The sequence below is a fragment of the Doryrhamphus excisus genome, linkage group LG3 (assembly GCF_037039965.1).
Source record: "Doryrhamphus excisus strain RoL-2023G ecotype Guam linkage group LG3, RoL_Dexc_Guam_v1.1, whole genome shotgun sequence".
Taxonomy (NCBI): domain Eukaryota; kingdom Metazoa; phylum Chordata; class Actinopteri; order Syngnathiformes; family Syngnathidae; genus Doryrhamphus; species Doryrhamphus excisus.
In genome coordinates, this window is record NC_136359.1 from 16,728,241 (window position 1) to 16,744,667 (window position 16,427).

The 16,427-nt window shown below is 42.2% G+C and overlaps 3 protein-coding genes across 3 annotated transcripts; 1 reads left to right on the top strand and 2 right to left on the bottom strand.

The window, feature by feature from the left end:
• Positions 1–1,431: 1,431 nt before the first annotated feature.
• Positions 1,432–3,404, bottom strand: iscua (iron-sulfur cluster assembly enzyme a). The gene is made up of 5 exons (XM_058071196.2): positions 2,745–3,404; positions 2,461–2,574; positions 2,267–2,377; positions 2,105–2,183; positions 1,432–1,711 (listed from the first exon to the last, which is right to left on the bottom strand). The coding sequence occupies exons 1-5, from the start codon at positions 2,826–2,828 to the stop codon at positions 1,623–1,625; spliced, it is 477 nt and encodes a 158-aa protein (XP_057927179.2). The 5' UTR covers positions 2,829–3,404; the 3' UTR covers positions 1,432–1,622.
• sart3 (spliceosome associated factor 3, U4/U6 recycling protein) lies at positions 2,972–13,487 on the top strand. The gene is made up of 19 exons (XM_058071193.2): positions 2,972–3,202; positions 4,637–4,763; positions 4,836–4,940; positions 5,028–5,212; positions 5,424–5,529; positions 7,398–7,522; positions 7,625–7,780; positions 7,921–8,059; positions 8,133–8,240; positions 8,328–8,405; positions 8,663–8,721; positions 8,893–9,002; positions 9,078–9,190; positions 9,275–9,351; positions 9,428–9,593; positions 10,735–11,183; positions 11,256–11,408; positions 11,497–11,681; positions 11,744–13,487. Exons 1-19 carry the CDS (start codon positions 3,005–3,007, stop codon positions 11,910–11,912), a joined length of 2,808 nt encoding a protein of 935 aa, XP_057927176.2. The 5' UTR covers positions 2,972–3,004; the 3' UTR covers positions 11,913–13,487.
• Positions 13,488–13,546: 59 nt separating this feature from the next.
• ficd (FIC domain protein adenylyltransferase) lies at positions 13,547–16,076 on the bottom strand. The gene is made up of 2 exons (XM_058071194.2): positions 15,495–16,076; positions 13,547–14,895 (listed from the first exon to the last, which is right to left on the bottom strand). The coding sequence occupies exons 1-2, from the start codon at positions 15,769–15,771 to the stop codon at positions 13,817–13,819; spliced, it is 1,356 nt and encodes a 451-aa protein (XP_057927177.2). The 5' UTR covers positions 15,772–16,076; the 3' UTR covers positions 13,547–13,816.
• Between the last annotated feature and the right edge of the window lie 351 nt (positions 16,077–16,427).

Below are 16,427 nucleotides of genomic sequence, written 5' to 3' on the forward strand. Positions count from 1 at the left end.
CCACTCCTCCACACAGATCTTCTCTAGATCAGTCAGGTTTCTGGGCTGTCGCTGAGAAACACGGAGTTTGAGCTCCCTCCAAAGATTTTCGATTGGGTTCAGGTCTGGAGACTGGCTGGGCCATGCTAGAACCTTGATATGCTTCTTACGGAGCCACTCCTTGGTTTTCCTGGCTGTGTGCTTCGGGTCGTTGTCGTGTTGGAAGACCCAGCCACGACCCATCTTCAATGCTCTGACAGAGGGAAGGAGGTTGTTCCCCAAAATCTCACAATACACGGCCCCAGTCATCCTCTCTTTAATGCAGTGCACTCGTCCTGTCCCATGTGCAGAAAAACACCCCCAAAGCATGATGCTACCACCCCCATGCTTCACAGTAGGGATGGTGTTCTTCGGATTGTACTCTTCATTCTTCTTCCTCCAAACACGCTTATTGGAATTATGACCAAAAAGTTCTATTTTGGTCTCATCTGACCATAAAACTTTCTCCCATGACTCCTCTGTATCATCCAAATGGTCATATGCAAACTTAAGACGGGCCTTGACATGTGCTGGTTTAAGCAGGGGAACCTTTCGTGCCATGCATGATTTCACATCATGACGTCTTAGTGTATTACCTACAGTAACCTTGGAAACGGTGGTCCCAGCTCTTTTCAGGTCATTGACCAAGTCCTGTCGTGTAGTTCTGGGCTGATTCCTCACCTTTCTTAGAATCATTGAGACCCCACGAGGTGATATCTTGCATGGGGCTCCACTCCGATTGAGATTGACCGTCATGTTTAGCTTCTTCCATTTTCTAATGATAGCTCCAACAGTGGACCTTTTTTCACCAAGCTGCTTGGTAATTGCTCCGTAGCCCTTTCCAGCCTTGTGGAGGTGTACAATTTTGTCTCTGGTGTCTTTGGACAGCTCTTTGGTCTTCGCCATGTTACAAGTTAAAGTCTTACTGATTGTATGGGGTGGACAGGTGTCTTTATGCAGCTAACGACCTCAAACAGGTGCATCTGATTCAGGATGATACATGGAGTGCAGGTGGACTTCTAATGGGCAGACTAACAGGTCTTTCAGGGTCAGAATTCTAGATGATACACAGGTGTTCAAATACTTATTTGCAGCTGTATCACACAAATAAATTGTTAAAAAATCATGCATTGTGATTTCTGGATTTTTCTTTTTAGTTTATCTCTCTCACAGTGGACATGCACCTACGATGAAAATTTCAGACCCCTCCATGATTTCTAAGTGGGAGAAATAGCAAAATAGCAGGGTGTTCAAATACTTATTTTCTTCACTGTATACAGTATATTAGATTTAATAACATTTACCTCAATTGCCCTGCAGCCAAATAAACACCTTGGCACCAAAATGAACACTGGCATGAATACTGAATACTATACTATTGTGTACTCCAGAAAAAAAAACATCCAGAGGACAAACAGTATTCATATAGGTTTATTCAGTTTTTCAGTATGGGACTGATGATAAAATCACAAATGCAAATATGGGTTTTCTTACATGATTATTGCCAAAAAAGAACTAATTGTCAATTGATGACTCCCAGTTTTCCCATCATGACACATTCCTGAGGTACCACCGGCCTATTATAGATGATTAATAGTGACGAATTAACTGCTGAGTTTGGCATTCTTCTCCCTGTCTTGTTGCTTTATTTTGTAGTCAGACAGGGCTGCTTTGATGGCGTCTTCTGCCAGCACTGAAACATGACAGATGTGTAAACTTAAAACACTTATTGTCACAGTGGCTTGGCCAAAGAACAAATGACAGACAACATGATGCTTGGGCAACATATTCACGCACTTCAATATTTATACTATGTAACCTACTTACTTATGATGATAAATTATGCAATATATATCAGTTTTCCTCCTCTTTTTAATTATGAATTGCAACCACTGGAGTTCCTCCTCTTGTGCAATGCTATGCTGCAAATTCACCATTTGGGGTGTGTTGACTACAAAATCTGAGAACTCGTGGCACACTGCATTTTGCTGTAATTCTTTTGCAAGTCTCTTATGGACTCAAAATGCTTAATACAAGTATGGAAGTGCGTGAACTGATACAGCCTAAAACTTGACATCTTTCTTACTGGAACAGTGAAGTTTGACTGGGGGAAGTGAGAGCTCTTTGGCAATGTCTGTGTTCTTGATCCTCAAAGCTTCATCAATCTTCAAGAAAAAAAAAACCAGTGTAACGTCAATAAAATCTAAAGGAGCAAAAACACTCATTGTTTGATTCCTTTTCGACTCACCGACTTTCCCTTCACCCACTCGGTTGCCAAAGAGCTAGAAGCAATGGCTGATCCGCAGCCAAATGTCTTGAATTTGGCGTCCACAATCTTACCGTTCTCATCCACTTCTATCTGAAAATAAACGACAGAATAGAGGTCATAATCTGCTAAATAAACAACAAATTTATTAGTAAAAGGTTATTTTTTTTACTTACCTGAAGTTTCATAACGTCCCCACAGGCTGGCGCACCCACCAATCCAGTTCCTACATTTTTAGCGTTTTTATCTAATGAGCCCACATTTCTTGGGTTTTCGTAGTGGTCCACAACCTTTGCAAGAGATAAACACAACCACATTGACGTTTATTTAGCTAGCTATGTTCTAAGAACACGCTAACTAAACCAGCAGCACGCTAACACAGTGAACACGCAGACAACTCAACAAATGCTAATGCTACATTACCACAATTACCAAACGTGTCGCAAGATGATTTAGTTACCTTTCTGTGATATGAACAAATAGTATTCGGCAACAACCTTCTGTTAACCAACAACGACGACGACTTTCGTAGGGCCATCGCCATCTTCAGAACTCGACAATTGACGAAAATGCCCGAATAAATATGACTCCAATCGGTTTGTTGACAAATACGGAGGTTAGGAGCAAGTGTTGTGAGCGCCCACTAGCGGCCAATAATTGGCATCACAGCGTTGGATTGGGGTTGTTTAGGGTTGTTACCAGGCAGAGAGCCTTTCCAACATGGCAGCGTCAAGCAACGCAGAGCATACGCATTTGCAAGACATGGAGGAGGACGATGCGGGGATGGAAGAGCGAGAAATGGACTCGGAGAGCGACGACGAGGAAGGTATGGGAGTGGAAAATTCAGACGACGAAGAGGGCGATACGTCAGAAGACGAAAAGGAAAATGAAGCCGAAATACAACGACTTGAAGAGCAGGTAATTCTCAATCACTCAAGTCAACTAACATTAGCAGAGAAGCTAACAAAAATGAATGGGTGCTAAACACTCACTGACAATTACACAGCAGCTTTACGAACTGGTACTACAATACCAACGGATGTAACATAAGTTACTATAGACGAATTGCTGGTTGTAGTTAGTTAAATTACTTAAATCTGCGAAGTTGTCGTGACGTGATGCTAACGAATAGTGACGGGGCACGCGGGTGTGCTTTGTCGGTACAGTGTGACGTCAGAGCTACTACAAGAAAGGGAACTACATAGCTCAGTGAAAGAGTACCATTCTCTTCTATCATCAAATGCCTACATTTTACAGAGTGCAAACAACAATTCTGTATATGAATACATTTACTGCAAGACATGCACTCACATTTCACGCACACAAACTCGTAGTACAATTCCATTATCCTGTCATCAAGTGGTAATTAAGAATTTAGCATGATGTTCTAGACCCAGGGGGTTCAAATGTGTGAGACAGGCTTCAAGAGTGGTGCAGCAGCTTGAGAAAAATAAAACACATTTTTCATTGATCTGAGGGGCTATCTAGACTGAAACGTTGAATTTGATACCTGTTTTAGAGTAATACTAATACTCGGGGAATGAATTGTAGCAGGCAGTGGGGCTCCAAGTGAGAGAGCAGTCAGCGTAACCTGGTGTCCTCCACCCCTGAAAAAGATTCAATTATTTTGGGGGTTATTTGCTAAACCTAACCTAAGTGTTGCCCAGCTTTTTGGCTGTATTAGCTGCCGTTTAACTGATGCTGCACTGTGAGCCTTGAAAACTTACCATACTCTGTCAAGTGTTCTTCTAATGTCAAATTAAATTAAACCTATTTAATGTGCTTCACCCACAAGATCACATCAATCCACATCAATCAGCGCATGCCTCATTCTAACCTTTCCAGGAGCTGAACAACAAATTCATAATGGGTTCGTGATCCATGAATCAACCAATACATTTCCTGGCTGAATTATAATTGGTAAACAATCAGTCTTCATCATGCTGTACACACTTTCACATCATGAGAAAAAGACGTCACTAACAATTGGTTAACATCACCTGACAATTGCGAGGCTGCATACAAGATCCTATCAGAGGAAAGTGTCATCAGCACGTTGCACATAGATACAGAGAGACTTGAAAGGTTGTAAATTGTAGGTTTGTAATGCATTTTGGGTTCATCTTGAAATTTCACCGAAAAGGTGAATATCAGTAACTTTTTCTGAATAGGGCATGACTCTAAATACAGTTTTCATGACTGAAAAGACACTAAAGAAAGATGAATGGGACTACAAATATCTCACTATTCATATTCATATGCTGTTTCATCAGCATTAGTTTTCTTGTAAAAAAAATACAACAGTTGTGTGTTTAATTGTAATTGTATTGTTGATTGCTCTCTTTTTTGTAGCTGTCAATCAATGCTTTTGACTACAACTGCCACGTAGATCTCATCAAACTACTGAAGCAGGAGGGAGAGCTTGTTCGTCTGCGGAAGGCAAGGCAGAAGATGAGCGAGCTTTTTCCTCTCACAGAAGGTTGGTGTATATCCACTACGGGCCCTGGTTCACAAAAATTGATTGCCTGAACTCTTCTATTGAATCCCACAGAGATCTGGCTAGATTGGCTCAAAGATGAGATTCGCCTGAATGAAGATGAACCAAACCGAGAAAAAGTCAATGAACTCTTTGAGAGGGCTGTAAAAGACTACATCTGTGAGTGTGTCGTGGCAAACCTGTTACAGTATTTGACATCTAGCTGGGACAAAGTCCCAACATTCAGCATCTTGTTTTTACACCCAGGCCCAGATATCTGGCTTGAATATGCCCAGTATTCCATTGGTGGTATGGGATCACCAGGCGGCATTGAAAGAGTGAGATCCATCTTTGAGAGAGCTATCACGGCTGTCGGGCTTCACATGACCAAGGGACAGACTGTGTGGGAGGCGTACAGAGAGTTTGAGAATGCTATTCTGGCCACAGTACAGGTCTGTAATCTCTTCATTGGACACCATGTTAACAGCTGCAATTCCCCCAAATAATATTCATATTTGCTTCATTTGCATGATAGAGTAGTCACTTATAGTATGCTGTTTGAGTTTCCAGCTACACTGGTCTTTCTAGATATGTTTGCGTTAGCACTTCACTCACTTTCATTTGGATGACTTTATTTCATCTCCCTATTGTTTTTTCCTTCAGCCCCCTCCTGGCAGGATTCCCAACCATGATGAGCAAGAGCTGCTGAACAAGCAGCTCCAGCGCATCCATACACTGTTCCGCCGCCAGCTGGCCATCCCTTTAATGGGTAAGGATACCCTCTTTTCACTCCAGATGGTTTGGTGTACAATGAGCAGCATTCCGTTTTGTGTTCTCTGCAACTGCTCATAAGAAATGGGTTTGCTTGTCACACATATTGTGTTGATTAGATTTTAAAACAATATTGGAAACTTTTTGAAATTATAACAGTGACGTAATTTGGAATTTATCTCTATTTGATCATTTTAATATTATAAATGTCTTCTATAGGTACCGTTATACAGTGAAGAAAATAAGTATTTGAACACCCTGCTATTTTGCTATTTCTCCCACTTAGAAATCATGGAGGGGTCTGAAATTTTCATCGTAGGTGCATGTCCACTGTGAGAGAGATAAACTAAAAAGAAAAATCCAGAAATCACAATGCATGATTTTTAAACAATTTATTTGTGTGATACAGCTGCAAATAAGTATTTGAACACCTGTGTATCATCTAGAATTCTGACCCTGAAAGACCTGTTAGTCTGCCCATTAGAAGTCCACCTGCACTCCATGTATCATCCTGAATCAGATGCACCTGTTTGAGGTCGTTAGCTGCATAAAGACACCTGTCCACCCCATACAATCAGTAAGACTTTAACTTGTAACATGGCGAAGACCAAAGAGCTGTCCAAAGACACCAGAGACAAAATTGTACACCTCCACAAGGCTGGAAAGGGCTACGGAGCAATTACCAAGCAGCTTGGTGAAAAAAGGTCCACTGTTGGAGCTATCATTAGAAAATGGAAGAAGCTAAACATGACGGTCAATCTCAATCGGAGTGGAGCCCCATGCAAGATATCACCTCGTGGGGTCTCAATGATTCTAAGAAAGGTGAGGAATCAGCCCAGAACTACACGACAGGACTTGGTCAATGACCTGAAAAGAGCTGGGACCACCGTTTCCAAGGTTACTGTAGGTAATACACTAAGACGTCATGATGTGAAATCATGCATGGCACGAAAGGTTCCCCTGCTTAAACCAGCACATGTCAAGGCCCGTCTTAAGTTTGCATATGACCATTTGGATGATACAGAGGAGTCATGGGAGAAAGTTTTATGGTCAGATGAGACCAAAATAGAACTTTTTGGTCATAATTCCAATAAGCGTGTTTGGAGGAAGAAGAATGAAGAGTACAATCCGAAGAACACCATCCCTACTGTGAAGCATGGGGGTGGTAGCATCATGCTTTGGGGGTTTTTCTGTTTTTCTGCACATGGGACAGGACGAGTGCACTGCATTAAAGAGAGGATGACTGGGGCCGTGTATTGTGAGATTTTGGGGAACAACCTCCTTCCCTCTGTCAGAGCATTGAAGATGGGTCGTGGCTGGGTCTTCCAACACGACAACGACCCGAAGCACACAGCCAGGAAAACCAAGGAGTGGCTCCGTAAGAAGCATATCAAGGTTCTAGCATGGCCCAGCCAGTCTCCAGACCTGAACCCAATCGAAAATCTTTGGAGGGAGCTCAAACTCCGTGTTTCTCAGCGACAGCCCAGAAACCTGACTGATCTAGAGAAGATCTGTGTGGAGGAGTGGGCCAAGATCCCTCCTGCAGTGTGTGCAAACCTGGTGAAAAACTACAGGAAACGTTTGACCTCTGTAATAGCAAACAAAGGCTACTGTACCAAATATTAACATTCATTTTCTCAGGTGTTCAAATACTTATTTGCAGCTGTATCACACAAATAAATTGTTAAAAAATCATGCATTGTGATTTCTGGATTTTTCTTTTTAGTTTATCTCTCTCACAGTGGACATGCACCTACGATGAAAATTTCAGACCCCTCCATGATTTCTAAGTGGGAGAAATAGCAAAATAGCAGGGTGTTCAAATACTTATTTTCTTCACTGTATTAATAATGGTCTTTTCTCTAGATATGGAGGCAACATATGCTGAGTACGAGGAATGGGCTGACCACGGGCCACCTGAGACAGTGTTGAGCCAATACAAAAATGCTTTGCAGCAGAAGGAGAAGTGCAAGCCTTTTGAAGAGTCACTGGTAAGAAATCTTCAATGAGAATTTACCCTTGATTGACTGACACAATACCTTTTGGATCATTTGAATGCTGTCCTTAGTGTTTCTAATGTTGTCTTGTTGCAGCTGGTGGCAGAGACACCTAAACTGGCCGAGTATCAGACCTACATTGACTTTGAAATGAAGGCGGGTGACCCAGCCCGGATTCAGATAACCTTTGAGCGAGCGCTGGCAGAGAACTGTCTGGTACCAGACATGTGGACAAAATTCACCACGTATCTTGTAAGTATTGGCCAGGGTTAAAAATGTAACCCTGTTGATTAATTGGCTATTATTACTCATCAGAAAAATGAACACGCTGACAAATGTTTGTTTTACTGTCTCTGTAAAGACATACACATATTTTTCTTTGGCCTCTCCAGGACCGTCAGCTGAAAATCAAAGACTTGGTTCTGTCCACTCATGATCGTGCCGTCAGAAACTGCCCGTGGACTATGGGTCTGTGGAAGAGCTACCTACTGGCTGTAGAAAGGCACGGGGGCACCCATCAAACTGTCTCAGGTAAACTCTTTGACTAGCTTCAGCTCATTTTACCAGTCTGTCAAGTTGCTGAATGAGACCCTCTTTCCCACAGATGTGTTTGAAAAGGCGCTGAATGCTGGTTTCATTCAAGCTACGGATTATGTGGAGATCTGGCAGGCTTACCTCGACTACCTGAGGAGACGTGTGGATTTCAGCCAAGGTGAGAGCTGCACCAGATGAATCCAGCATTTGTCTTTGCGTTTGGAAACCATTGAATTCAGCCATTGTTTCTCTGCTGATGTCACAGAGTCAAGTAAAGAGTTGGAGGAGCTACGAGGAGCCTTTACTCGCTGTCTGGACTACATGAAACAAGATGTTGAAGAAAGTAGGTGGATTCTCATGCATAATGTTGTAGGGGTGTCATGAGAGCTTGAGAGATTAAAATGACACTTGTTTGGAGAAAAGCTGTTTTGTTAGAATGCCAACCACTCGGTCGCTCTGTCAATCTTGTCTCGTCTCAAACTAGTGGACCCAATCTTGTGTCTCGTCTAATGAGTTGGGTGTCTCGTGGCAGCCCTAGAATGTTGTATTGGTTAATTCAAATTAAATCCCAGTCTAACTCATGGTGTCATGACTCTGCAGGATTTGGAGAAAGTGGAGACCCTTCCTGTAACCTTATGCAGATTTGGGCAAGGATTGAGGTAAGTGTCACTTTGGCAACTATGTTTAAGAGATGAACCCCTGTTGTGTTGAACCATATTCTTTAAATTAGCTTTTTTGCATTCATTATTTGTTGTATTGTGTGTTAGTGTGGGTTGTTGTAGCTGTGTGTCAGTCTGGTTTGTACAAATAAAGTCCCTGTTTTCCTCCAGGCCTTGCATTGTAAGAACATACAGAAAGCCAGAGAGCTGTGGGACACCATCATGACAAAAGGGAATGCCAAATATGCCAACATGTGGCTGGAGTACTATAACCTTGAAAGGTCCGTCAGGCGCTTTTCACCAATCAAGTCAAACACAACAAACCTTAGTGCCTGATGACTTTACTTTCTCTTCAGAGCTTATGGTGATTCTGTCCACTGTCGAAAAGCTCTTCACAGAGCGGTTCAATGCACCTCAGACTACCCAGAACACGTGTGTGAAGTCCTGCTCACTTTTGAGAGAGTGGAAGGTGAGCTCCTCCCCATACTGTATGGTTTAGACTGGTTAGACAGTTGAGCAGATCACAATGACTTTTCTGCATTTGCATATTCAGGTTCTTTGGATGACTGGGATGTGGCAGTTCAGAAAACAGAGACTCGACTCAACAGGCTTAATGAGCAACGAGCAAAGGTTTGGATCACAAAATATCATATGTTGGAGCGTTTTTATCTTATTGCTGCTTTTCACTGTCATGACCATCCGTCAGGTGGCAGAAAAAGAAGCCATCCACGCTCAACAAGAGGAAGACCGAGCTGAGCAGAGGCGGAAGGCCAAGACAGACAAAAAGGCTCAGAAGAAAGTTCAAAAGGGGGGTCGGTTTGGGGAGAAGAGGAAAGCAGATGTTGAGCAAAATGAATGGAATGATCACACAGGTAAATTCAGTATGCATAGCTAAATATATGCAACATACAATGCATATACAAAGTGAACACATCTCTGATGAAGTCCTAAACAATATGACAACTTCCCCCAAAAATGATGCGACCCAAACCTTTACCTTTACCTTTGATTAAACAATAAATAAATCTGAAATATTTTTGGGAATTTTGCCCGACATTATTAACATTGTTATGGCGATCAAACTACGTCATTGCCGTATTGACACCTTGCCACACCACAAGTCGGTGGCGAGTTCATTTCTATGTAGCTATGTGAAAGCAAGTCTGGCCAGGAAGGACGTTCCGGTAATACTTAAAAGGACCAACGTACGGCAAAATACTATGTCTTACATGTTATCATGTTACTACATGGTTCCAGCACGTATATAAAACATTGTTGAGATTTGTGTAGGTGTTTTAATAGCTTTGTAGGTGGCACACATGTGTCACATTACATGCAGTAATGAGCTGTCTCTTATCTTATGTCTCATAAGGATTGTGGATGATGGGCAAAATTCCAAAAAAGTGCACTTTTCTTTCAAGAGCTAAAATATAGATGAACTGAAGTTGCCTATAGCTTAAAACTAATACGTAGAAGCAACTTCTGCTTTAATGATGGCATTCACTCTTTTGGGATGGTGTAGTCTTATGATAATGACACGGCATATGTGCTCACTCTTCCTTGCAAGTATGTCAGATGGGCGGGCATCTCTTCTGCACAGCCTCTTCGGGTCACTCCACAGATTTTTAATTGCATTTATGTGCAAGTTCTGGGCTAGGAAACACTACTTTCTTATGGTCTCTTCTTATTTTGGAAGAATGCTCGTCATGCTGAAAGGGGATTTTGGGATATACATGGAAATGTCTCTCCACACAGTGTTGTCACTCTCCATATTTTAAGGTTTTTCAGCAAATGGCAAACCATACTTTCCCATCTGCTTAGGTCATACTGTTGACATTAGGTAATTATACTATAGGGGTCCTGTCCAACTATAGGACCTCTCATGGGCCATTATTTTAGGAAGGTTATGATGCTGTACTATATTGCTGTTTTATATTAGAAAGAACACCTGTCATTGTAAGTTTACTGTACTTGTAAGGAAATACATCGCATCTTAATCTGTGTCATTGATAGAACAAGCGCCGAAGCGACACAGAGGAAATGGTGAGCGCAGCACAGAGGAGTACATGGAGACTGAAACTGGACTCTTTGGGAAGAATGTGCCTCCTGGCTATAAAGGTTCTGCACCTGGAAGCAACAAATCCCAGCAGGCCAGTGCACAGAAGCAAAGCGATGATAAGTCTGAGCTCCGGGATGACAACAACAGTGTGTTCATCAGCAACCTGACATATACCTTGGAGGAGCCCGAGGCCAAACTTAGGACACTCTTTGAGCCCTGTGGACCCATTAAACAGGTTCGCCTTGTGTCTAGCAACAAAGGGAGCTTCAAGGGCTATGGTTATGTACAGTTTGAAAGTCCCGTGTCCGTCCCGGAAGCCCTCAAATTGGACAGAAGTGAGGTGGACGGCAGGCCTATGTTTGTGTCACCATGTGTAGACAAGAACAAGAACCCAGACTTTAAGGTACATATGATGGATTCATAGTGTGCAATACTAGTGATCTGTCTTAACTAACCTATGTTAACCTCTCTGTAGGTGTTCAAGTACAACACATCTATGGAGAAACACAAAATCTTTATCTCTGGGCTACCATTTTCCTGCACCAAGGAGCAACTGGAAGAAATAAGCAGGAGCCACGGCACCATTAAAGATGTTCGTCTGGTCACGTATCGCTCAGGAAAACCCAAGGTGGGACATGAAGTACAAAGTGGTGACCATAGAAATGATGACACAGCTAAAATGGATCCACCATCTCTTTCTTTCTGTGCTTCTGCAGGGTTTGGCATATGTTGAGTTTGCTGATGAAGCCCAGGCTTCACAGGCAGTCTTAAAAATGGATGGCTTGTGTGTGGATGGTAACAAAATCTCAGTTGCTATAAGCAACCCTCCACGCAGATACACAAACAAGCCTGGTCCCAGTCAGCCCGCAGCGAACCTGATGCCTCGCCAGGTCCATGGAGGGTAAGTTCACTGATTGGCCTCTTGCTCAGGACTTCCTGAAACCTTTTGAATTCTTTTCCCAGGAGAGGCAGAGGACGCACGCAATTGTCATTGCTCCCTCGATCCCTGCATCGCCAAAGTGGTCCAACAAGCAAAGTTGAGAACGGGACTACATCCCAGCGAGGTGCTGGAGATGCTCTATCAAATTCTTTATCGAATTCAGACTTTGCCAGGATGCTCTTGAATAAGTAGAAAGATGGTCATCCCTTTCAAACAAGATCATCTTTGGTCCTTGTCATTTTTACTTTTTATGTCTCTGGCTGTGTTTAAATGTTTCTGGCAGGCTGTTTTATTAAAACAAAGTGTATAATACATATGTGTAAATATTGCTTGGAAAATTATAGGCGCCATCTGACAAACTTCAGAATTTTTATTTCTATGTGATGTGGATTTGACAGAAAAATAAGGATTTTTATTTTTTTTGTAGAATTCTGCTAAACACGATCATCAAGATCAACATTGCTAATGTCCTTAACATTGTTTTTGTGTAACTATATAGGTTTGAGGGGACTCAATTTGTCATGTATCTCACAGTATCCAACAACACAGCTCACCGCACTGCCACATCAAAACATGCTATATTCAAATCAAAAAGTCACATTGGTTAACTCCAAACTTCATTGATTTGAGAAGGAAATGTGCATATGTCATGAATTCAATGATTGGGTCTGTTGTGTTTCTAATTACTGTATTGTGTTAAAGTTCACATTTAGCTGTATGGTGAGAGTTTTTATTCCTCTATAATAATCAGCTGGCTGTTAACAGGATGCTATTAAATGATAAAATGTTTTTTTAAGACTACATGGATTTTAAGTAAAGTACTGTATTTTACTACGTTTCCATGGTCATTAGAACCTCCAAAGTTGAACAAACTTCCCAGGTCTAATTTCAAATCAGTGTTTCCCCATAGAAAATAACATACACTATCGCCACTATAAACTTTGTGTATGGACACTATTTGTCATATTTGAACATTCCTAACAAGTGGAAGCAGTACACTTTTAATTAGTAGCATTGTGTAAGTGCTGCTGGAATCCTCATGGTGGCAGGATGTTCAGTATAGTTATGCTGTTCAACAATGTGTATGAAACTTCATTATATTGCTTTATTATACTGATCTCCCTTTCCTGTTCTGTGGTCATCACACTTTCGTGTTTTAGTGAGTTGACATGATGGTTTTAGGGCTGTCAAGGTATTTTACAGAAAATGTTGGTTATACTTTGGAGGTTTCACTCTATTAAAATTTTCCTTCATATCTCACTAATAATTTGATGATAGAGTCATGTTAATTCGGTAACCCAAAATGTACTATTTTGTATCAGATGTTTGTTTACCAATATAATTTCACACAAAATGTACAGTATATCACTCCATATAGTTAAAGCAAAACCAGCACTCTATATTACTAAGTGAAATTAAAAGTCACTATATACATATGTAGTTTACGTGGAAACTATGCATTTTCCCCCCATGATTCATGTTGCTCAGTTGAAGTCAACATGGTCAACATCATATGACCCCCATAGTTTGAAACACATGGAATACAAGCTATATAAATTGTTCTCACCGCAGTGGCCTAATTAAAATGAAAACCAAGCGATACATTTAATAATGTAATGTGCATAAACATTTTTGTCGTTCCGGTTGAAGTTCATAAAGAATCAAAAAATGCTTTGTTGTCACCTTACAGTTCCATATTGTGCTGTGACGGATGAAAATCATCAGGATCCTTTAGTTCTATGCTAAAGTTATCAAGTAATAAAAACATCTAATTAACCAGTGTGGTATTAATTATTTGTGAGTTCATATATTATCTTGAGACATACTGAATGTTAATATAACACTTTTATTAAAATAAATATGATGACAGTGCTTTACAGCAATATGAAAATCACAGTCATCTCAAAAGATCTGAAACTACCAGATCATGGAAGCTTGATGAGACATTTACTCCAGAGCTTCCCACTTGTGAAATTAAACACCCCCGTGTGCAAATTCAGACTTAATATAATAAAATGTTCAGCAGGTTACAGATAATGGCTGGACATGATCTATAAAAAAAAACGCAGTCTTCCACTTGCCCTCCCATCACTAATTCAGTTGTGAACTGGGATGGTTTGTTTGCAGTCTGGGCATGCATATTCCTGCCCAGCCCCCGGCAAACCCACAGCGTGCTCAGTAGTGGAGATCAACAAAGTGTCCAGTGTCATCTCTGTGCATTTGGCAATGAAGCGAATGAAAGGACGCACATCTCCCTCGTTTGCCGTGTCTAGAGCAGCGTAGTACTCGGCCCTTTGCTCTTTGCGAATGGTAATGGGCGGATATCGCGCCTGCATGAGGACGAGGTTCATCAAGAGGCGTGATGTGCGTCCGTTGCCGTCCACAAATGGGTGCACGTATACCAACTTGTAATGAGCCAGAGCAGCGTACTCAACAGGGTGCAGCTGCAAGGCCTCGTCTGAGTTGAGCCACAGAACCAGCTCCTGCATGTGACGCTGTAGGTCCTGGGGGTGCGGCGGGATGTGATGGCCTACAAAAACTTGGTTAGTACGCAGCCGTCCTCCTTCCACAGGGTCCACGTAGCCCAGCACTCGGCGGTGGATCTCCAGGATATCACTGACACTGATGGCGCCTGTTCTGGACAACAATGTGGTGTTGATGTACTTCATTGCTGCATCCACACCGATTGCCTCATTCTGCTCCTGCAGGCTCTTGCCGGGGACAGCATAGCGTGTTTCAATGATGTGACGGATCTCCGATAAAGTGAGCGTGCTACCTTCAATGGCCACTGTGTGGTAAATGTGGTGGTAATACGTTTCCTCCATCACTCTACGTAGTGCAGAGTTTCCTTTAGGAATGGACATGAGTCTGCGCACCTTACTGTCAATGATGCCGAAGTGACGCTGGTCTATTTCCTCCACCAAAGGGAGGGTGCGGTCACGGCTTATCAGTGCCCTTTCATTGCAAGGTGAGATGGCCAAAGCTTTGGTGTACAAGTGGTCTGCCTGCACCACATCCTTCTCCTCCAAAATAGTCCCCAGCTCCGTCAGGGCATCCACGAATTCTGGATTCAGACTAAGTGCATGCACCAGCAGCTTGTGGGCTTTCTCCCTCTTGCCCTGTTTCTTCATCTCCTGAGCCTGCTGCAGCGCTGCTCTGGCCTCAAGAACCATCTCTGCATCCAAACATGACACAAATAGGTATTACATGGGAAAGAAGGCAAAAAAAGAGAAAACAACTCGATGAACAGCTGAGCATGATCATATTTAGAAGAGCAGACTGTTTAATTAAGAAAGATTGTGAAGTGTACCTAATAAAGTGACCAGTGAACCCCTTAGAGCAGGACTATTCAACTGGCAGCCCACAGGCCAACCCCTTACACCAGTTCAAAACTTGAGGAAGCAACATTTTTACAGTCCATCTTTTTTTTTAAGGGGCTGCCGTCATAAAAAGAATGGTAAGGATTTCAGCCTTGTGTTTTTTTGCAGTACACCCTTAAAAACTAAATATTGAGGATCTTTGACAAGTCTGTTTGACTGGAGTACTTGATGCCCACATTCACTATTAGGTTGGGTTAAAAGGTGATGGTGTGGTAAAGCCTTGAATTGACATGAGGGTAAAGTGTCCCCTTGTGCTCCCTAGAATAATTCAGTTGAATAACCTTGCCTTAGTTTTGTAAATATGTGACAAAATTGGCAAACTTTAGGTAATGATTAAAAAAGACTCCTATGACAAGTACAGACTAAATAATTACTATTATTGAATCGTCAGTACCTTTGCTGGGCTTAGGCCTGAGAGGTAGCAAGCCGAGGTCCGTGAAGGGGACAGTGAGGCTGGTGGACTGCGCATCTGGGGGCTCATTGGATCTTCCCCACAGCTGGCAGTGGAGCTGTGCGATGACATTCAAGGAGCCCACGCAATGCTCTTCCACTCCAACCATTGGCGTCAGCAGGGCCACCAGGGATCCCAGGAAGACACACAGCAGCGGGCCCCATCCTCCAAGGAGACGGTCGCTAGTGTATCGCCACGCCGTCACAGCCGCCATGACCATAGGGGGTTAATTCCGCCATTCTATATCCACGACACCCCGTCTACCTGTACCCCAGCAAGGACATCAGGGAAGCGGCTGACTGAGAGGAGAACATCGTGAACTGGTCAAGTTGTCGTCACAAGCGACTGAACAACACCATACATTTCCTAAGTTAACTTGCTATTATTTTTTTTTTTAGCATATCCACCTATGACAAAAAACAATACAACTTGGATAAACAGTTGTCGCTGAGCTTCAAAACATACACATCATCGGCTTTCTTCGCCTGGACCCGTGAACATGAAGGAAAATCATTCGTCAGTCTCATATAGAACAACCACGGTGATTGGCTGAAATTGCAGCAATACAAAGGAAGTTCGTAATCGTTTCTGATTGGATGATGAGCTATGACGACATTTCCTGTGTTCCATTTTAAATCAGTACGTCATCCCACAACACATGTAAATTTTCATAAATCGGTCAATATAAACCACAATTTTCCCTTCAATTTGTTTTCATTAAAAACATCTTACAATATATTACAATAACTACACATTTCAATAGATATTTCGTTCTCACTAAATCAAAAATCAAGCCTAATGGCGTCTACTGAGTTTACTGATTACCACAAGAGGGCAGCAGTGTCTCGCTTTACTTAATGTTTCACTTTCAATACA